At 34.7% G+C, this 24,719-nt stretch overlaps 1 protein-coding gene across 1 annotated transcript in view; it reads left to right on the top strand.

Moving 5' to 3' along the window:
* The window catches only part of AdamTS-B (ADAM metallopeptidase with thrombospondin type 1 motif B), a 208,549-nt gene that overhangs the window by 66,901 nt on the left and 116,929 nt on the right, over positions 1-24,719 (top strand). The window contains exon 5 of the mRNA XM_088231285.1: positions 24,222-24,536. Coding sequence (XP_088087411.1) covers positions 24,222-24,536 — 315 coding nt within the window. The remainder of the gene's footprint in view (positions 1-24,221; positions 24,537-24,719) is intronic.

The raw sequence follows: 24,719 nt of genomic DNA, 5'->3' as shown, positions 1-24,719 counted from the left end.
GCGGGCGCTCGGGGGCTCCGGCACTGGAGCGCTGCACGGGAGGACGGGAGTTGACAGTGGACAGCGGCCGTGTTCTCGCCGTCACAGTCCCGACTCGCGACTGGGTGATGCGTTGCAGAATCTATTACAGTCTTCTATTTCTGTAGATTCAGAATATTATTATCTCTTCGGGAAGTTTTATTCCGCGTTAATAGATTGACGAACGATGTTACAAACGTTAATTTATATTCGTGTATGGTTCCCATAGCCCCCACGTTAAGTGATTTGTGAGATTTAGATTGACATTCCATCGGTTTAAAGATGAAACATACTAATCTTATAACCACTTCCTACTTATAACGTTGGATGCGTATCGGATAATTTACAAAAATGCTCAACTACCCTTGAAGGTAAAATAGTTAAACAAATGTTTATAGGTTATCATATTTTGACGTGTGAATTAATTTTTTTCGTGAAATACGTAACACATACATACATATGTATTGTTTATGTATTTTAATTTATTTTTATGTTTATCACTAAGCAAAACTAAAAAATGACGCCTGTTGTTTTATGTAAGTATATTTAAGGATTTGGTTCTATAATTCAATAAATAATTAATTATTTTAATATCAGATCCAACTTTTTTAATTTAAATTTAGTTTTAAGTTTAATTTTGTAATTTGGATATAAAATATAGTTTTTATAAACTTGTTATACGTAGGTACGTCTGCCCGTTTACCAAAAATACAAATTTTAAACAACTTTTTAGCAGGAAACAGACGGCTGTTGTCGACTGTTACATTGGCCTCCATTGATCGGCCCTTCGGGTCTCGATTATTAAGGGCTAAAATCTCGCCCCTTTAGACTTAATATATTAAATATTTAGGAAAAAAGGCGATCATCATTCTAAGACAACTAAAGGAGAAATCCATTGAAATACAACAAAAAGTCATATATTTATGCGAGTTCGATCTCGCTAAGGCGTTCAACGAGGTGTTAAATAGGTGGCTAAAATATGATTCGAGGATACTTTTGGAAAGAAAGATATCTGATACATTAGCTAAGGCTATCCCTTTCTGTTTGTTTACCAACTGTAGGGCAAAATTCAAAGTTAATAAATAATTTTGTGAGGAAATATCAGCAAGCAGCGGTATCAGGCAGGAAGATAGTTCGAGCCCCTTTCTTTTCAACCTTCCAATGGACGAGATGAGAGAAAAAGTAGCCGGCTCGGGACTGGGTTACAAAATAGACAACAAGGTCATCAATCTAATATGTCCGCAGATGAAGCGGCAACAATAGCTGAATCTGGAATTCCAACTTTTCTCACAAAGATTCAATATGTCTATTTCAGTTTCTAAAACTGAAAAGTTTTAGACAACCCAAGGGTATAAACTGATTATTGACAATGAATCGATAACACAAGCCGCAAGTTTCAAATATTGAGCAATTGATATATCCAGCCGTAATGATTTGAACAACCGAGTCCGAGATCAAGTCAAAAGAGGCCATCCGGTGTCGGGATGTCGGGATGTCGGGTAAATAGATAATGTAGATAATATAGAAAAATAAAAACACGCGAATCGACAACAAAATTAGAATATACATATAAGACATTTGTGTGGACACGCGAGCGGACACCGCGGGAACAAGGAACCTGCCGAGAACATCGGAGATTCCATTTATTTATTTTTTTCGTTCCATTTCAATGTATTTATTTATTCATATTCATTTATTTTATTTGTTTATTCTTTCAAAATTACACTCGTTTACATATTTATGAATTTATCGACATATTTATGATTATTGTTTTTTAGGCTGTGTCCGTGTTAAGTCATAATAATTAACAATAAAAAATGCATCGTAAAATTAATTAAATTATAATAGCTTGCGATGCGTTAGAATAACAATCCAGAAAAACAAAGTATAAATAATAAAATTTCAAAGAAAACAACGCAAAAAAATAATCAGAAATAAATATTTAAATATAAATTATAAAAATTTAGTTACATATATAAATTACATATATAAAATAAAATATAATCACAATACACAATAATATTATCGTTGAAATCAATAGACAATAATACAAAAACATAATTGAGATATGGTTTCTGTAAACTCACTCTATACTATAGCAAAAAAGAGAGTAATAAATAATATGAGTACATACAGTGAGTACTAAATCTACTTTCTTTCTCGAAAAAATATGTTTTTCCACCCGGAAAATTCTCATTAAAACTAATGATCACCTAACTAATTTCTCCCCGTTAACGTGCGAGCGGGGCCGCGCGGGTAAAAGCTAGTATCGGTAAATCCGTCGGCATTGAAATTCAACCTGACGACATCGATTTTATTAATCGGATCAAACCTTAGAGTAATAACCTAATGGAATCGCTCAAATGAAGAAAAACCATTCTATGATTATTGACCACGAAGTTTATACATATTACAGCGATACGTAACGAAAAAAAACAATTACAATACAGCAACAAATAATAGAAGCAATACCACAAAAAAAAGTTTAATCATCAGACGGGCATTATGGAATCCAGGTTAATTCTACAAATATAAAGTCAATTTTTTTAAACAGAATTGAATTATTTCTGAGTCTACGTGAAGGAGTATTAAGAGATATTTGTTGGATAATAGTCGGGACATATAATAAACTATTAAGTATTTTAAACATGAAATCGACGTTGTGAGAGACTGGATATATTAAGGTGAAGTTTCATGTCGGTATAGTCATAGTTATCTCTTGTGATTCCTAGTTTGTACGCAATATTAAACCAACGAACCCCTCAACTGGCCCCAAATATATTATCATACAATTCAGAAATGTTAAGGATCGACTGCGGATTAAAATTAAATTAAACAAAGGACTCACCGTAAGAGACATCGACTTTTCTGGGGACGAAAGGCGAATGAACTACTTTATAAAAACTGTAGGGAAACTGCGAAATGCAAAAACTCCAAATACCGTTGGCGTTGGATGCGACTGCCGTATTTTTTACAGAAAAAAACGAGACGTCACCGCCGCGCCGCCGCCGATCCCCATCGCTCGCGAGCAGCATTTACACAAAATATCATAATTACGTTTCTTTATTTATTACTGTGTTATGTCTTTTCAGCACTTGGTTTCATTTTTAATTAAAATAAGTCACTTTAATCGCCATAACGAAAATTATGTTTCAAAATACAAATTGTTATTGTCACAATTCCATGTTTCTCGCAAATTTAAAACTGCACCGACGTACTCGTGCGCATACTTGCCTAGTACAGCTGACGCGACATTCATTCGCGTTTACGCACCTAGTGTTGCTACCTAAATTATTAGGTACTATATTCATAGACATTTTAATTTTGCCGTAATTGAGTACTAACTGAAACGATCATTAAATTTCGAGGAAAAAATGTAATCAATTCGTAATGAAAAAAAAATTGCTCGCTTGTATGAGTGAATCTGAAGAAAGACATTTAGTCGTTTTCAATATCGACTTTTGTGAAGTAAAAACGCTGAAACTTGTATCGCGTGAGCGAGATTCATCCGGCTGAACCGTTTCACCTACTGGGCAACGCCTGAAAACAATTTTCCAATTTGTATACTTTTTATGGTAAGTTGGATCGACAATGTGTCGAGTATGTCCAGTTAAGTACAGTTTTATATTACAATTATATTTAAGTACAGAGTTTTTCTGGTACAAAATTATCCTGTATTTTATCATTGAGGTATATAACCACAGTAAGCATGAGCGTTCGAAATATGAACCCTAAACCTGCGGCCGATTGGCATATGTTTGATAGAACGGACTTTAGTCTGTTTGCGAGCGTTCTCCGGCTACTTTTCTTCTCGCAATTACTAAAATGCCTATATGTACGCTAAGATGCTGCACAAATCGATCTGGAAAAGCGGTGATATAACCTTTCACCGGTAAGTAATTAATAATCTTATTTTAATCAGCACTTGTTTGAAATAGCTATTTTAATGTCAAAAAACGTACTTTTCATATGTTACCAATTCGTGAGTTATCTTCTGTCTCTGTCCTGCTCAGTTATTCTGTACTACGTGTTTTGCTTGCCAAAGTCGACGTGATATGACGTGACGACACTTGCTTGCGGATTTGTATGGAGCGTCATCTCCATACGTATATTATATATCAATGTACTTTACTGTGACAATTAACCCAATCGAAGATGTTGCTACAAAACTAATGATTGTTAGTGTGTGGTTTTACAGCCAATGCATCGTATTTTTCTACTGTCCATATTTTAAGCAAACTTTTTTTTTAAATTTACTTGGTGAAACAGAAGATTATTGACATTGGTGATACAGTCAGCGTATTATATTTCTCAATTAAAACTGACCAATTCATTCAATAAACTGTTTAAACTTATGAATATTAGCGTTATGTATCGCCTATCCATCATATTTTATTAGGAAATGTGCTTACAACCAAATTACTTTTTCACTTGTTAAACTATCAAAATCAATTATTATTTATTTATTTATTGTACGGAAACGCATATTTTCCCAACAAAATAAACCTTACTTTGCTCGTTATATTGTTTAAATTTATAATAATTATGAGATTACTTGTGAATATTGTAAACACATCATATTGAATTGTCAAATGTTTTGTCAGCGATTTTATAATCGTTATCATAATTGTTATCATGCATTATAACTTGTCAAAACGAATCATTACTAATATTGTTAGTTTAAGTACATTTACGGCGGGGCGCAAGTGGCGGTGGTGTGCTCGCGGCTCGCGGCTCGCGGCTCGCGGCTTGCGGCAGTCCGTCGTGACTTTTGTGTGAAGCAAGAACATTGTACCGATATCACCGATACATTTGTGTGGATCATTTAAAGACTATTATCGCTAAAATTAATAGTTATGTATTTGTATTAGAAAAACCGAATAAAATAAAACTGAAATCATTATAATGTTAATTTTATATTGTATAAAAAATAAATAAATAAAATAGCAAACAATGAATGAGATATGTACATTCAATTTTAAAATATGTAATTACTCGTATTATGAGAGATAAATAAATAGTTTATAACTTTTCGTAAATAAGCTCTCTTTCCAAAATTAAAGTACATAATTTTTCATACAAAATTTGCTATTTAGGCTTTACTCTCCGACGACCGTTCCGGCTCGAGCGCCAGTTGAAAATTGTCGTATTTTGTCCGTCTCCGCAAAACCCGCTTGTTCCACTCCGAAACTGTAATGAAGTCCGAAATTGTACAAATCCAGCTACAAAACATTTAACATTCCAACGAACGAAAAAATAATAAATATACATTATTATATGTGCCGTCGTCGTTTGGGGTCTCCCGGCTGAGGTTCTTCGAAGGCGGTGGGTCCCGATCCCGGTCGGCGTGGGGGCTCGTTCACCCGGAAAACGGTAATTACGCGACCGTATCTCAAGGAGAGATAGATAAATGTCCATGTCGATGCTGTCTTCCGGAAGCTCGATAGTGTCACGCAGCCCTTCGCGCGATGTGCGCATTCGCAGTTGTGTTCGCGGCCTTTTTACATTTTTTACGAGAGAGTAGCCATCGCCTCGAAAACATTCGCCAGGGTTCAGGTTCTGTTTCACACGCAGAACTGTATTCTTCGTCCGCCTTAAAAAGGACGATAGGTAACAAACAATTACGAGTGAGGTTATTTACAATAAATAAAAGTAGCTCAACATCCGATCACTGTGGTAAAATATGAAGTCGAGTGGGTAAAAGAAATAACTACAAGGTATTGCATTTTACAAATACTTTTATAAAATAATCAGTCCGATAGGAATAAGGTTATCGTAGTTGTACGAACTCCGATTCATTAATAAAGTTATAAATAAAATAATGTTTTATTACTAATTACCATAATCTACATTAAGAGCACAATTAAGAGTAAACACATGTAAAAATATTTATCGGCAAATTTAAGTTTAAAAAATACTATGACATGAATCATGAATGATTTCCACGGCTTATTTTAAACTAGAACTCGGCAGGGATGGATTAGGAATTGAGATGTTATGCGGAGGTCATCAAATCAATCGGTAAAAAACGTTTTTGTATATTTTTGTTAGTTCTCCCGTGAAGGCTGTGTTATGATAAAAAGTAACGAATCATACGATTTTGCCATTTAAAAGCGCCATTCTTTTAAAGCATCGCCATTAAAAAAAATATATACACGTTAGATATTTAAAGTTTGTAAATAATTTTTGTGTAAAAAATACGTATGCTTTAACTTCTTAATAATGTTTATATTACTTTTTTATTATAAATAATTTTTCTATTTTACTATTTTTTTAACTCTGGTTGCAAAAAAGATATCAAAACAAACTATATATCGTTAGAAAGCTCATACTTTCGAAATGTTTCTAAAAAATCAAAAGTCTTCCATCATTCTTAGTTTTTTTTTAAATGCAACGCGAAGTTGAGCTTTAATTTTTTTAAAACTATTTTTTATGTTCGAGGGTCCATAACTTTGTTTCTAGCATATTACATGGAAAAAATATTAATTTTAAAAAGACCTACTAACCATTAAATTCTAATAAAAATATTAAAAAAACATATCTGCCCATAAAAAAAATATATATTGGAGCTAAAGTTATGAAAGTTACAAAATTCCAAATTTTAAAAAAAAATCTTATAAAAAAATCTTAAGGCCTAGGTCAAATCTTTGGGGTTGAGTAGTTAGCACATCTGCTCATCTGGGGTCATCACCCCACCCCACCTTTCGTATGTTCAACGTTCTGCCGAACACCTTGTATATTCACTTTATTTCTGAGGAAGAGAATTTTAGTTGTAAATATTTAATTTAAAAAAAAATAATGCCCTCGAATGACTGATAAGATGATTAAATTTTTGCCAAAAGCATACTGAAGAAATAAAGGATTTACAACCAAAATATTCTTCCCAAAAAATATATGAAAAATTATTAATAATTCACATGACATAATTCTATAAAAAGAGGTGTGAAGTAAAAAACTTTATTTAAAAAAAAAAGTATTGAAAGCATAATTTAACCTAAGAAAAATTCTAATAAAAATCGTGTTATTAAAAATGGTAGAATTAAAAAAATATATAAAAAAATTATAATTTTCGAATTCAATTTGTTATTTTAAAATTGTTAAAACGAATTTCTCTTAAATACTTTTCATTTGCATGAGTACTCATATACTAATATGTCTCATTCGCTCAAACGAATATTGAATCACCTGCTCCACATGCGTAAGTTTATGTTATATTTTCGTTATTTTTATATTTTTATCATAGAATTAAGAGAAGTCCAGAAGAAGCGTAGAATCATATTTGAATACATCGGACTGTGTCCAATAATTCCCCCACTATGCCCTACTTTCACCCGCGCATTCGTGAGGTCGCAGCGTAATGTTGCTTGATGGGGAAAAAAAATCATAACACAAATGTAAGGTAAAAAAAAGCAGGTGATTTGGTTCAGCCGGATGAATCTCACCCACGTGATAAAGGTTTCAGCTCTTTCACTTCACAAAAGTCAACAGATGGAAGAGTTGAGGAAATGTGGATGTTCAAACATGGGCAGAATGGTGAATGTTACACAGTGTGTAAAGTGGCCACTTAAACCAGCCAATGACAGGTCATAAGCCCTGTAAATGCCTAGACTTCCATATTCCCTTCTCGAAAACTTTTTCCCTCTCTGTTGAAATAAATTTAAATTTTACTTTTCATTTATTTTGGTTTCGAATTAAACGTCAACTCATGTCAAAACGCGGCTGGCGATTAAAGAATGACTAAATTCGCGTTGGGCATGGATTGAGAGTCATAATTTTAGAAGGCTCTGGGTAAATCGCGTTCTGAATTTTATTCATTAACACGTATTCCGGTATTTTCTACCAGGATTATGGCACCAGAGCAGTGATTTTCGCACAATTGTGATATGAGCCCGACGAAGACCCTTAGCCAATCACATGAGGAGATAAAACGAAAAACTAGCCCTTATCACGAATATATATAAATAGCTCAAAAAAGTCAAAAATAAATAACGTGTGTCTCTTATTTACGAAAAAACGTTTGCTGAACCAGCTTATAGCATGCAAGCAAACGTTCGGGTATATTAATATTTTTTAGTTTTGGAATTCAATCATTAACAACTACCTATGAAGGTACCTACATATCAATGAAAAAGTATTTTTTCTTCCATCCGAATAGTTTTTGCACACTTTTACGACACAATCAGGCATTTTAATCATTATAGTTAATTCATTAAAGAATGACTAAATGCGCGTTTGGCATGGGTTGAGTGTCATAATTTCAGAGGGCTCAGGGTAAATCGCGCTCTGACTTTTCTTCATTAACACGTATTCCCGTATTTTCATCCTGGATTATGGAGTGCCTTAGTGAAAGCAGTCATTTTTGCACAATTTAGATTTAAGCATGACGAGGACTCTTAGCCAATCACATGTGGATATAAAGCGAAAAACTCACACTAATTACGAATATATAAATAACTCAAAAAAGTCGAAAAAACGTTTGTTCAACCAGCCAATAGCAGGCAAGCCAACGTTCCGGCAAGACAACGTCTGTCGAGTCCGCCAGTGTGTTATAAAAATGTAGGTTCCGTATGTTTGAGGCCGCAAATTTATTTTGATTATTTGTTATTTAAAGTTTTTGATTAATGGCTTTACTAATTTCTAATCGTTCTAAATTATCTAAACGAAAACCATTTTTATTGACATGCCAAAATTTTACACCCGTTTCTTGATTAAATTCATAGTTTCCGGATATAAAATGATTTGCGAATTCTGAAAAATTATTATTACTCTGACATCTTATATGTTCTTTGATTCTTACTTTAAATTTACGTGAAGTTTTTCCAATACAGAAATTTGGGCAATTTAAACAATTTAATTTATAAATTCCCGAATGATTTAATTTATCATCCTTATCTTTACAATTTGTTAATATTTTACCTATGTTATTATTAGTACAAAAAGCTGGCCTAATATTGTTAGGTAAAATTTGTGCTATATTATTAGAAAACGAATTAATGTACAAAATTCTACGCCAGTTCTCATTTTTATTGGAAATATTTTGGGAACTGTAGAAGTATTTTTTCCTATAGTTTAATTTAAGTTTTTTATTCAAAATATTGTCAATTAAATTTAGTTCATAGCCATTATTGAAAGCAATACTCTTTATAGTATTTAATTCTAAGTCAAAATTATTTTTATTTAGTGGTATTGAAGTAAGCCGGTGTATCATAGAATGAAAAGCAGAATGTTTATGTGATAAAGGTTGATTAGAAGATTTATGGATGACCGTATCTGTAGATGTCAGTTTTCTAAATATTTTAAATTCAATTTTATTTTTTGTATTAATTAAAGTTAAATCAGGGATTTATAAATTAAATTGTTTAAATTACCCAAATTTCTATATTGGAAAAACTTCACGTAAATTTAAAGTAAGAATCAAAGAACATATAAGATGTCTGAGTAATAATAATTTTTCAGAATTCGCTAATCATCTTATATCCGAAAACCATGAATTTAATCAAGAAACGGGTGTAGAAATTTTGCATGTCAATAAAAATGGTTTTCGTTTAGACAATTTAGAACGATTAGAAATTAGTAAAGCCATTAATCAAAAACTTCAAATAATAAATAATCAATTCAATTTAACTTCGAAGCCTCTTTTAAAACTATTCCCGTTATGATTTATTTTATCTTCTTTCTCTCTCTTTCTTTCAATTTTCTATCTCTTTCATACAATATTTTATTATATAAATAGCAACGCGTGTAATTATAAGTTAGTTAAATTCCTGACGATGAGGTAGTAACCTAAAACCCGGTCGAAGTGTAATTAAAAAAAATAAAGTGGTTTATACAAATTTATAAACAAATAAGTGTAAAATGTCATACCACAAAGTGAAAAATGTTTTTGATAACAATAAAACATATATTTGTCTATAAATCGAGTTATGTTATTAAAGGTAGAAAATACGGTACAAATAATTTTGCCAACTGCGCATGCGCAAATTTCAGGGGATTTTATTCATTTTTAGTGAATTTGGAAGATGTTCATAAAATGGGCGAAATATATTATAACGTCGTTGCGCCTACAAAATCCGTTAAATGATTTTGCTTTTTTTAAAGTATTAATAATGTCTCATTACGCAGCTTTGTTTCGACAAAATAAACTTTAAAATTTCTTAAAAATAATAAAATTTGTAAAACAAAAAAATCCATCAATCGAGACTTTAAACCATGGACAGAAATTATACAATAAACTACCTGCCAAACTAAACAAAAGACTCGGGCGACCTTTACAAAAGATGTTAAAAATATTATTATTAACAGAAGAATGTGAATTTTAATGTAACCCGTAAGGGTTTATCAATAAAAAATTTAAAATAGTACATTTTAAGTGTATCTCCTTATTTTTTTGAAAAAATGCCACATAGCGAATATCGCAGGCGCTGCGACGACAAGGCGAGCAGTTGAAGTGATCAATGCGGCTTAGTCAGGTATAGCGAGTCCTCGTGGGAAGATCCCGCGGCGCGAGAAGAATGTGGAAGCCGCGATCCTGTCAACACTCCCCCCGCATTCCGATCCTCGCGCTCCATATGCTTCGTGCCAGTGGGTGCAGAAGCCATCAGCACACGGTCTGTCGCGGGGCACTACCCTGAGCAGACTGGCGCGTCCGGGACATCGCCACTGTACTTAAACAATGTCGGTACATTACACGGGTTAGACAGTAAAATAACTGGATTGTCGTTATTATATTATACCTACAGTTAATTTATTATTATTCATTAATAACGGGCAAACGCACCAACCAGTACACCATGAATCCGACTTATCTCCACTCGATTTCGATGAGAACTCCTAAATATATTTTTTTATGTTTATTTTAATCGACAGGTTATTAAGTTAACCCTCGTGGTTTGGCCTATAAGCGAGTATATAAATAGTTAATTTAATTAATTATATCAAAACAATGATAATTGTAGTAAAATTATCGTATTGTAGTAGGTAAACATGGACACAATACAAGAATATCAAATCAATATCATGTAATACGAGTATATTGTACAACATTCTAAGTCCAACTACTTAAATTATACAATAAACTGCCAGACAAAACTAAACAAGAGACTCAGACAACCTTTACAAAAGATGTTAAAAATATTATAATTAACAGTAGAATATGAATTTCAAAAGAAAAAAAAAATTCTTAAACCTATGTAATCCGTAAGGGTTTATAAATATATTTCAAATAAAAAAATACATAAAAATCAATCCACCCTAATTTCACGTGTCGTGTGGATTCGGACGATACGTATGAAGTACGCCTGCGCCGGAGATGTCGTCGCGTCGTGTGGCGCGTAGAGTCCGTAACATCTACGTAACTAATAACGCACGTAACAAATAACACACGTACGTAACATTTGTTTGGCTGTTTTATTTGTTTTCGTTTTATTTTGAATATGCGACCTCCGTGGTGCACCGGATAAGACGCTCGAGTCACGTTCGGACGGTTCCGGGTTCGATTCCCGGTATGAAGACGAGAATTAAATGTTTCGCGCTAAAATTCGCCACTGTGGTTGTATGTATATTTCAGTGTAAGTATTAAAATAGGCGATATGCCGCGCTTCAGGCGCCAGTCATATTACGGCCTAGCGGAAATCGAACCCTAGACCTCGGGCGTGGTAGGCAAACGTTTACCATAAAGGGAAGGAATTCGGGATTCGAGTTTCTAGCTAATATCTCGTATCTACAAATCACTCGACCAGACTCCGCACACGGAGCTGCATTTATTTATTTACACATTGAAACGCACACGCGGCTACTTACAAAAGTAAAATAAACATTAAATATGTAAGGTTTAGGTATTACAATTACAACCGCACTCTACCGGCTCTAAGGGCCATTTCACACGTAGCATCCAAATACACTCGACGCGGATACGGGTAGTTTTTTTATATGTAATGTTTTACGTAATTGAATTTTGGAAATTAATGGAAATTTGGAATTCGCTGTGATCTACGAGTATATATATGGTTTTGCTGTTACATTAAAAAAAGACTTCAACCCGTGGTTGTGGCTGTGGCTGGGTTCGTATCTCTATTTGAATGTGTCCCTTTAGAAGTTCCCCGGGAATCGATTCGAAGTCCTTTTCTTTTTAATAATTACATAAATGATTTTTTTACTGCTTTGAATTTGCCTTTTTTCCCTGTACGCCGATGCTATGAAAATTATCAATAAAAATTAATCCTTAGAAGATATTAACAACCTCCAAAGAGACCTAGAAAGGTCGTCAAATACTGCGATGATACCTGACTTCCTTTATTTAAATGTCTCCGAATGCCACAAAGTGACCTTTCCCAGAAATAAAATCCTAACACCATCCTATTAAACAAATGCAAAATTACCGAAGTAGACTGTATTCGTGACCTTGGTGTATATGTAGATAAATAATTGACATATGAAGAACATATAAAGAAGTACAGTAAGCGAAGCTTATAAAACATTGGACATTATAATAAGAGTCGTAAGCCTTTTAACAATCCACATGCACTAAAACCATTATATTTTACACACGTATTCGTTGTCGTTGATAGAATTAGACCCTGAACAAGTTATCGATGACAGTTTATTTGAAAATTTAAACATTTTACGTTTTCGTTAAGGAAGTCAGAGTTTAGAAAATAGATAAATCTACCGAAAGCCATTCAAGATCGCGCGGTAGGATAGCGAAATACTTATGCCAATGAAATAGTTCGTGAATCCTGTCGCGTCAGAGACAAATATTTAGCGGATTGCGAGAAATCTGTTTTCATATACCTACTAGTACATACCTACCTTAAATTCCAAAAGTTTACTCAACATTCAGAACTTTATACGGGATACGAAATGCCATTTTCGATTTAACTAACTCCCGAACTTATATTTAATGTCCATAATATAATTTTGAAAAATGTTTTTGTGTAAACTTAAAATATTTTCTAAAAAAATAAAGTCTATGTCCTTTCTACACAAATTGATCACACTCCCTAACCAGGGTTAACCAACCGCCGACTGATACATACTAGACAACTAGACAATTAGACAATTTCTTGCTTCCGGTCTTATTTAATCGGCCCCTCGGTTGATTGGGATCTCGATCACTGAGAAATTTCAGCCCTTTGGGCCTCACAGTGTATTTTTTGTGTTTCGGAACAATCGAATAATCGGTAATAAACCAAAATTTGTCACTCAAAATAACACTTCCACAGCCACACAAAATATTCCGATATATTTCCAATACCTATCCACACAAAAAAAAAGGTTAGTAAGCGACCGGAATGCAATAAAGAAGAAAATAATCGGACTTATTTCGGGTATCGCAATAATCACAGCTTCACCACTACACGACACGCGCCTGCTCTGTAAATTTATAGACAAACAACTTATAATTATTTTTGGTACAATGGATAACTCGGTAGATTTATTATTATAATTTTTTTAATTGTTCACAAAAGATGTATAAAATTACAAATGTTTTGTACATACATAATTAGAAATAACGTTTCTACCTCTCTAATAGAGTGAAAACTCGAGTTTAGAGAGGAAGTTCGTTTAACATTCATTTTTATTCTCTAAAACAGGTTCCTTCAAATTAGATATTATATTCTAAAAGATAGATAATTTCCTACCGCACGGAGTTCAGGTGGGTCTCGTGCGTTTTTAAAATTTAGATATTCAAATGTTTTAATATTGGTCATTATTTTAAGCTTTCTGGAAGATTATTAAAGTTTTTTTCTCAACCTACGTATAATGTAATGTATTTATTTAGATAGTAGTACAAATATAATTTGAACACCTACTTAAAACTTAACTAATAAAACAATATAAATACAAATCAATTTAAAAAACAAAACATTGTTGTAAAATCTAGACGCTTTCCGATTTTAGTCACTATCTACCAATGTGGATGTTTGTTTTACACATAAACCATCGCTATCCCACGAAACGATGCGATAGACCCAGCATCTCTAATTTCTGCAGGCAACTCACTAAACATCGTAAGTCCTTTATGATACTGATTGTTTTGAGTTGCCTGGATTCTTGTTTTAATGATGAAGTTGTATTGTATATAAGTAAAATTAAATGAGTTTCGAGAATTTAGTAAATAGTGGGATTTTTTCGGTGAAAGTTTATATAATAGATGCTTGTTTAATGATGCCATCAATTAAAAGGTACACGTACGAGTAGTTCTTTAATAACTAAATTTAAAGGGTAATTTCTAGACATTTTGAATATAATTTTTGCGATTGTTTTTTTTTAAATGTATGCATGATGGAAAATCACGTCTTACAATAATGAGTTTAATTTATTTTTGATTAAAAAATATAACCTGTATAAAATATCGATTACAAAAAAATATGAGGTGTTTTCAATCAGTGCCACACAGAAAAAAAATATGGATTTAATTTTTGACTTCTTTCTTAAATATGCTATATTCCTGACTGCGCTTTTTATTTTCTTTGCTCATTTCATAAAACTGTGAAATAAATAAATCAATTTCATCGAAGAAAAATGTTCCTACTTCCAAAAGTATAGTAATGTGCTGCAGATGTTTGTAATTTTGTAATTACCAATTGTTCGAGGTCGCGTACTTACGTTTCGTGACGTAGAAACACTACTTTGTGTGCTGTCTTTATTTATTTATTTATTCATGCAAACACAAATATATATTATCCCTAACTCTATGAGGCCAAGAGCCCTGTGTTGAGTTGAGATGCAACATAAATTTATTTATTTTAAATAATGATTTTATATCTAGAATTCCCTATTTTTTTTAAACAATTGGACAGTGGGAAAAGTAGACGTTTTTTCAACATTGCTTTTATAATTAATCTTTGTATTTTTTTCGACCAGTAAAATATTTATTGTTAAAGCATGCACCCGTCAGATTTTTCCGTACTGTAATATGGATCGAGCTAATGAAAAATAAATTGATTTAACTTTTCGATAACAAATATATTTCTTTCGATATATAATATTTTCTCATACTATTTGCTCTTTCCAATTTATATTTTTATCAATTATCATGCCTAAATATTGTATGCTACTTTTTTCAGTGATTTTGATGCAATTATCATAATGAAACTGACATCCTTCATCGCATTTTGTTGTGTGTACCACGTTAACACTTAAGCACTTAGTTACAGTTAATTTTTAACAGATAAATAAATGCCGTGCTTAAGATTTGATTTAGTGGGCAATAACGTGGCACTAACAATCACATAAAATCGATGAATTTCGACGATTGCCCGCTGGCTATTAATGGTTTAATAATAGAAGACGAAAACATTAATGACCTGTGACTGTTCGCAATAGGCGATAATTAATAATAATCGGTAAAACTTCTGTGTTAAGCCAAAACAACGTGAAAATGACAATTTTACGTCTAAAAAACATATAATAGGAGAATTTTGCGAGGAGAATTACTCTTCTGAAAAAGGCAGGAAAAATTCATACACTATTTTATCTGTAACTTCTAAATTCATAAAAAATGTCTATCACGGAGACAACTTCAAACAGTATTAATATACTCGTATAACTTGCGAGGAAAAAGAAAGTAATGGTGAACTGCAGCACACGCAGTTGAAGCAGAAGAAGTAGCCCAGTTTCCCAGGAAGCACATTCCAGAAAACATGTATAATATAGATTTACTTTTATGTCACTTGTGTTTCAAAGTATCAAGTTCTGTTTATTAAATCTGAGTGATTTGATGACATGGAAGACGAACAGAAAGATGAGTCAGCGTTTATTGAAGAAATGCATCCAAATGATATAAACTCATTGTAATTTTTATTTGTTTAATAATAATAAGTTTAAAAATATGTAGGTATCCACGCATGCATGCACATATATTTAATATTGGGTAATATTTTTATCGTCCTCGTCACATCGCGCGTCGCGCGTCGTGTCGGACCTCGAATGTTGAATTAAGGAAGGTCACGCGATCCGCACTCGAGTAGACTAGACATGCCGTATAAGGAAAACGACACAACACCGGAAACTATTCATCTCGCGTTTTACAAATAAAAATGAACCAGCTATTTTGTAAGATTTGATCGTATCGACTTGAGCGAGTGATCTTTACTAGACTCACCTGATCCAGTAAAAACGATCCCTCCGCATACCCGAAAACCGTTTTGAAGATCAAAGATTAGCCTATCGGTTTCGCTCATTAGTATTAATATAATTTAGTAAAATCAATATTTTTTTGTCAAGAACGATATAAAAATTTGTCGCAACAAAGGGAAAACATTTTCCAAAATGGAATATGAAAGTCTAGGTATTTACGAGCTCACGATCTGTCGTTGGCTCGTTTGTGTGGCCACTTTACACACTGCGTAACATTAACCATTCTGCCTATGTTTAAACATTCACATTTCCTCGACTCTTCCATCTGTTGACTTTTGTAAAAATATAAAAACGTCTGTAAATAAATATTGTTATCTGCATGTCCTTAAATGAGTTTTTAAAAAATATATATATAAAGGAATATTATATAAAATTATGTATAATATGTGTTCAATTAAATAAATAAAAAAAGAGCCGAAACTTTTATCACGCGGGTGAGATTCATCCGGTTGAACCAATTCACCTACTATGCCTGAAAACAATTTTCTAATTTAAAATGGAGGAAATGTGGATGTTTTAACATGGGCAGAATGGTGAATGTTACGCAGTGTGTAAATTGTCCACTTAAACAAGCCAACGACGGGTCGTAAGCCCTGAATATGTCTAAACTAAGTACTGTTCATCGATCAGCATAGAACAAACTATGGCCTTAATTCTCCAGTGACCCAAGACAAGATCTGGACTTTTTGGTTTAAGTTTAGAGCGATTTAAACGAGCACTAAATAAATAGTCCAGATCTTGTCTCGATGTCTCCTATGTTTGTCAATGCTTCTTTTCTTTTTTTTATGTTTTAAACTATTCTTTTATTGTAATATTTAAACCCCATAAATTGTATACACGGACAATGTCCGTTAATAAATAAATAAATAAATAAACTTCCATATTCCCTTCTCAAAAATTTTTTTTTCCTCTGTTGCAACAAGTTTAAATCTAAACGACTCCCTAAGGAGGAAATCCAGCCAGTCTGCAAACATTCGGACATACTCTAAACATTGTCGAGCGATATAAAATGATGATTGAATAAACCGCGATTTCACTCGGTGATATCCAGCGTCGTGAGGTATTCTCGGTTTCCGCAGAGTCTCTGCCGAACCGAATCCGCGCCCCGCAGCTCGACTGTCGTCAGCCGGAACGTGTCCCCCGCCGAGCGGGCGACCGGCGACAAGTGCCCGAGGCTCTCCGGAGAGTCTGGAGAGTCCGGAGAGGCATCCCTCTCGAGAGGAATGTGGCCTACGAGACAGTATCGCTTCCGCTTGATGAGTTTTATTGAAGCGGCTGATTCCACCCAAACTTTCCGGATGATATTACCTTCGGGTTGAAGTTGCCGATGCCTGATCTGCCCAAACTGCCCGAACTGCCCGAACTGCCCGAACTGCCCGAACTATACACGCGTTACCTGTAAGTTTGAGCGGCTGATCCCATCAGAACTGGCCGAATAATGAACGAGTAACTACCCGTGTGCGGGTCCGTCAGGTCAGACTCCGGGCTGGTATACTGGTATACGTTGTAATTACGTACATACTAGCGACGCTTTCTCTACCCCCGAGAGAGCGTTCAGTTCAGAATCGCACTGCGGGTGATGTGTGGTATGAAAAGTGGGGTTTTTCGTCATAAATACGTAATAAAACGATCGCGTAACCGCCAATAAATAACGATAATTTTACGAAACGTAATTGCTGGTTTCCATTAGCATAATAAATATTTGAGTAACTTCGATAATTATTTTCATCCAGTCAGTATCCATAATAATAGAGCGCAACGCGCGTGGGATTTCTGCATAATTTACTGTTGCAAGTCCGTCCGAATTTCTGGTTTTATAATCCGCGCAAGTGTGCATGCATAGTTTAGCGTCGCTACATACTGACTCCGACGCCGACACCGACGCGACGCGTGACGTCGCGTCCACTTTGGGGTTTTACGGTCCGGATAACTCTGTAATATGTGTTTGCTGACAAGTAGCTCCTAGGCGGCGGCGGCGACGGCCTATCGCATTAAGGTCGAATCCATGAGGAAAGAGCTTCATTGTCGATTAGCGTGTCCGAAGATTATCAGTTATTACGAAACACCTGCTCGCCTGCTCACCGTAACCTTCGCTTCGTAATAAACTTCCTTTGGGAATATATCTCATGACGCGACGCTTACGTGTAAATAGGGGGGCCGTGCAGAACTAGTCCGCTCGAGGTATGCGCGTCAGGAGTCAGATGTCAAGTTGAGGCATATTTTAGCGCCTCTAATGTGCCTTTAAACTACTCTTTTCGGGAGCTGGAAGCCGACGGAGAGACCCGCAGGCTCATTGTTTGCGTCGTATGCTGGAGTTGAAGCTGAGGAGCGGACATTGAATGGGGACGACGAATACCTCATAACTAGAACTTCGACATCATCACTCGACGACCAAACTGACCGGTTTTCAATTTATTTATTTATTTAATACTTTTATGTGCTTTACAAAAATATATTCAAGGCACACATCACACGAAAAAGAATAAGCCATACAGTTTCAATGTGAAAAAAAAGGGTAAAATAGCCAGTAATTAAGGGGTAAAATGAAGCTACAAAGCTCGATATCCGAAGAGATACGATTGAGTAAAGACATTGTTCAAGTCCCCCGGACGCCGACGGCGACTTCGACAACCGTTTGGTAGAAATATTCCCTATCCAGAGCAGGGCGAAACAGTTGTTTCGAAATCAGACCCCCCTCTGCGTCCCTCGATCTTTTCCTTCGCGACAAGCTGAAATATGGCATATTTATCACCTCTCAACGCATGGCCAAAATATGAAATCTTGCGGAGCTTAAGCTGTTAACAGTGGTGAATGGTTCTCTATTGGTATTGGCTCTTTGTTATACTTCATCTTTGGTTATCATATCAGTACAAGATATTCTTAACATTCTACGGTGGATCCACATTTCATTTGCTTCGAAGCGGTTTATAATATTAACTTTGGGAGTCTATGACTCTACACCGTGCTGTAAGACGAACCATAACATTTGGCCATTCGTTGTCCCAGCTTTAGGTTTACATTATCGTCACAGGGAAGATTTTCCATTTTATCAAATGCTGTTCGGGCCGCTTCTATTGTGCATTTTATCGCAGTGGCGAGGTCTAGATTCTCAGTGATGATACTGCCCAAGTACCTGAACTGTTCTTTGAGCTCTCTCAATATTGACACTTTTAAGTCGGATGTCTTTCTCGGATAGAAACCATAAGTTTACTTTTGTTTCCATTCATATTGAAACCAAAACGTTCACCGACGGAGTCAATCTAATCAAGCGGTTCTCGAAGGTCTCGTACATTGTCTGCATTTAGAACGGTTCCATCCGCATCTAATATTATTGACGACTTCACCGTTGACCTTCACACCGAGATTTGTATTAGTCAGCGCTTCTTCAAAGACCAAGTCAGAGTACGGGTTGAACAAAGTAAGCGAGAGAACACAACCCTGTCGGACCCCTCGCTGAATGGGAATACCTTTCCAAGTATTTTCATTTTCCAGTTTAATAATAGCGGTTCGGTCCCAATACAGGTTTTTTATTATTCTCACATACTTCTTGTCTATACCGCTTCCTAATAGCATTTTAATCAAATCTGCGTGTTTTACTCCATTAAATGCTTCTTCGTAATCAATAAAACAAGGATAGATACCATTTATTTGATCATAACAATTCGCCAACTATATATTCATTGTTGTTAGCGCTTTTTTTTTTATTGAAATTTTTTTACATAAGCATTCCTCTAAACAATTTTTTAATTCCCGCCAATCTGCAAAAGCAGTTTTTTTGCAGGGATTTCTCTCTTTAAACATTTTGGTAACACAATACAATAATGTTTACATAAAAATATAAAAAATCTTAAATATATCAATAAAATAAAAGTTTTTTTATTTTTTTATTTATTTATTTAAAATTACACTAGTTTAAATATGAAAGAACTTATTAAGGCTTTTACGGCTATGCCCGTGTCAAGCCACAATAAATAACAATAAAAATACATAGTAAAATGAATTAGATCAAATTATAATGACAACGAATAACAATCTAGAAAAAAAAGGTAAATGTTATAAATAATAAAATTCCAAAGAATACAATGCAAAAAAGAAAATCAGAAATAATTTTTAAAATATACATTATACACATAATCAAATACACAAAATAATGGTATCATTAAAATCAACAAAATAATAGTAAAATTTAGTAGTATTTAAAAAAAACAAAATAAGAGTATCATTGAAATCAACAGAAAAAGAATATATATATAAAAACATAATTGAAATGATAATTGAGATATGTTTTCTAGAAACTCACTCAATACTATAGTAAGAAATATAAGAAATAGGAGCAATAAATCATATGCCAAATAATAGTACGTACTTAATTAAATTATACAAAAATACATAATGAAAAAAACATAAAATTATCAAGATATATAAAAAGCAAATAAAAGTAAAAGTATGGAAGGAAAGCAGATTTGTAAATTTTTGCTAATTTCGAACTTTAAAAAAATTGACAACCTTGTCCCCATCGATGTGATACAATACAAGTAAAATAAATAAATAAGTATATTAGAATGTAATTGCCTAGCTTGGAACGGGGTATGTGGTATGTACCCTTGTTAGCTGGGCAAAGTGAACGTAAAATTGTATTTTGATAAAAGGTGTAAATAAATAAATAAGTAAACCAAGTCTTTTTTGATACCGAAATATAGAAAAAATAATATACAAACACTTTTTTCCGACACTGTTGTTTGGTTTCCCCTTTTTTATGTACCAAACGGGTACCAAAGCCATTTTTGAACCCAAACTGAGTGTCATATAAATCTCGCTCATACTCAATTCTATTCTGGCATGTATTGTATTAAGAAAAAAATTCTAAATTTGACTCATAAGACTAGGGCGATAATCGTTACAATTTTCATCGGGTTATGGTCCGGATACGGATAGCGCTGACTCGCGGACCAAAGATCCGAGGTTCGCACCCCTCTCTACCACAACTCGGTTCCCATTTTCTAATCGTGACTTATTTACGAGTTGAAAATGCCCCCCGAATTGATATATTTGTCCAAATCATAAGAACGCAAATATTTTTATTTACAAAAAAATCTTTGTATTTTGGGTAAGCCAGTAATAAATACTGATTTCGACCAATCATATTCGAGTCAGTATTATGTTTATCGATTAATTTGATCACCTCCGTGGGGATTTCGTCAGGTCCGCGTGCTTCTCTAGTCTAGGCTTAGACGTCGAGATAGCGCGTAATATTTACGATTTTAATATGGAAGCCTCGGCTATGTTCTGGTATTTCAACGTCAGTGCGAGAATCTAGAAAAAGCGTTCTTATGTAACCTTCTCATGTTTTTAAAATTCCAGAATCTTCTAAGATCGAGTTATCCGATTCGTCCGTGAAGCAGAAAGGCTCGAGTTTTCCAATAAGACCGATCGTTTATTTCAGTTTCTAATGCAGATCAAATCAAACCACATAATGAGTACTTAAATAAAACATCGGGTTATCTGCCGTGCCGGTGCCGTGCCGGTGCCGTGTAACGGGATCAACTCCAAAATTAATACTTACCTATCACAATAGAGATGAAGAACATTTTGAAGAAGGGAATATGGTTCTCGTTCTTGTTCTCGTTCTCGTTCTCGTCCTCGTCCTCGCCCGAAATGTAGATTATGAGAAATGTTGTACCTGGTCGTTCCTCATACCGGAGATAACCTCTCCAGACAGAGTGGAGCGCACCTAAGCGCGTATGGCCCCGAGCGTTATTCAGCGTCACTTGACTGGCCCGAGTACTGCAGCCGCAGCCCATTGATAAAATTATAATTCTGCAACAAACTAGAGGTCAACGGACATTACTCAACGCTCGGCATAATATGTATACGTAATACGAGTGTGTATGTTGGTATCTTCAATCTCAATATATACAGCGACTTACCAACGCTAGAATAACCATTTTTATTTATTTATTTTTCTAACGGCATTGAGCAACCTTTACGTTATAAATTTGAACATCTGACCTTCTCACTCCATACTCTAAAGCAAACTGAAATACAATCGTCGTATAAAAAGATTTTCCGAGACTTGCGAATTCACTCTACGAATTATTACCAGTTATTGCAATTATTCTATAAATTCTGAGTCAGGGGCTCGTTAGAGTTCAATTCTATAACGCGGTTTCCCATCTACGATATCCATAAAAAGCGGATTGTATCCGTTCAAAGCAAATTTCATTCGAGAATTACCTACCAAAACTGTAGAATTAATACTTACGGGACAGACAGGAATATTTCCCCATTTCTAGCGTAGAATTTAGGAGAACACTAGCTTTATTATCAATTCTAAATACAATTATACCCTGTGAGATGGAGGCTCAAAATGTTATATCTCAAAAGAACATCAACGCGCGACGTCAAATCGCCATAACCCTTGGTTCGCTGCGAGTAACTAAAGGAGCGGCACTGGCTTTTCGCCTATAAATGCTTCATAATAATGTATTAAAGTACAGCTCGGTTGATTTTCCCTTACAGCAATGGCGGTTATACAAAAAATATACACCTAATCGACTCACTTTTCGATAGATCGAACTTACCGACAACGCAATATCCTCTCTCCTTGGAAACATAAATATCGCATTATACCTACTTTCTGTATATATTATTGTACTTACATATTTTACGGAATATAGTTTAATATTTACTTAATTAATTTGCTATTTATCCAAAACGGTGAATTTAATTAAGGAAAAAAAGGTCAACATTCATCAGAATGCCGAATGCGCGATCCATTCACACGAGAACTTTGTAACACTAAACCTAACACTGCCCGCACAAAGATTCGGCTCTATTTAAGAGTGAAAGCGGATTCCTTATCTCGAATAGACATATTTATTTTAGCGTAACAATGAAATTGGACATTTATTTTATTTTTAATATTCGTATATATTTTTATACAAACGTATAATTGTATTAAAAACAAATAAAATACGTTGATAATTTACAGAGAAAATTACAGGGGATGCATTCAGTCTCATTTCTACGAGCGATTTATTTTTATATTGGTCATTCGCATTTTTTCTACCTTTTTTGGATTTGATTGGATCGGAGGATTTGCAAAGAAGCGAAAATTTTTGGAGTTAACGGGATTCTGAATAGAGCCATGAGAAATTCGCATGTTTTACTTACCGCGTGGTACTGCTCGTGTAGGGGACATACTCGTACTGTAAATACCACGCATTTTAGCACGATAATATGGTTCTTAAATAAATTTATCCATTTACGCGTTAATGTATTACAACAGAGATGAAGAACATTTTATAGAAGGGAGTATAGAAGTGTAGGCATTTACGGGGTTGTCCTGTCATCGCTGTCATCGCTGTCATCGCTGTCATCGTGGCCACCATTGAACGTGGGTGAAGTTGAAAGCTGAATCCTTTATTGCTGCGGCTGAGATTCTGACCGAATTATTTCACCTAGATACTGTGCAACGCCTGAAAATATTTTTCAATATTTATACCTCTTCTCGGACTAGCCGGTTTCATCAACAATATTTTGTAAATATAAGTGTATCGTATGTTTAATATAAAAATTATTCCAAACAAATAAATATGTATTAATTACTCCCGAGGGAGTTGAGTGATTATTCTCCTTCTTTTTCTGTACCCTTAAAATATTATTGATAAATAGGTACAGAATCTAAATATTATTTGAAGTCAATTAAAATTGAAGATTTTAAGTTAATACTTCATTTAATGAAATAAAGAGATTAACCGCAAACATTTACCTAATTATTTACAAAAAAGTGGGTTTATAATGGCAACGGCAATGTGTAATTGTAATTGTAAAGTAATTGAAATTCGCGGATTTTTTTGTTTTAAAAACACAAAGAAAAGTAGATCACGCCAACATCAAGACGATATAAGCAAAATTGTCCTAACTTTAACAAAGTTGTATGTATTTTATTTTAATGAAATTTATGTATCGTAACTAAATGTGCATAATGAGTAAATAAATAAATGTCGTTCGGTACAAGGCAAGCAATTGTTATAGTAATACCACCCTCATGTTGTCCACAGGCGGGGCTGCTGAGGACGGAGCACGGGGAGTACTGGCTGGAGCCGTCCCGCAAGCCCCCCGAGGAGGGCGAGGGCCACCGGCACGTGCTGTACAAGCGCTCGGCCGTGGGCAGGCGGCGCGAGGGCGGCGGCAACGGCGGCGGCGGAAAGGGGCGCCGCCGGAAGGGGCGTCGCGGCAAGAAGTGGCGCCGGAAACGCAAGAACTGCGGCACGAAGCAGCCGCCGCGCCAGGACGCTCTGCCTCGGAGGGTGCAGTGGAGCAGTCGGCCGGGGAGGCTGTCCGTCCAGGAAACCAGGCTGGACGTGGATTCCACGGTCAGTATCGACTCTCGTATGAATATTCCGTTTGCGCCGCGAGCTATCGTAGAATGACATAAGCGAGAATGTTTGAACCATTTTTGGCATTGAAAAATAAAGAGAATCGTGTAACCTTTATATTTACAATTTACACTTTGCACTTCCTTGTTTCGGTCGTCGGGATCCGAAATCCGTACACAA

This window comes from Micrasema longulum, unplaced genomic scaffold (genome assembly GCF_059751315.1).
Source record: "Micrasema longulum isolate JH-2025_06_02 unplaced genomic scaffold, ASM5975131v1 h1tg000868l, whole genome shotgun sequence".
NCBI lineage: Eukaryota > Metazoa > Arthropoda > Insecta > Trichoptera > Brachycentridae > Micrasema > Micrasema longulum.
Note: the sequence above shows the minus strand (reverse complement) of the source record. Positions and strands in the feature narration are given on the sequence as shown.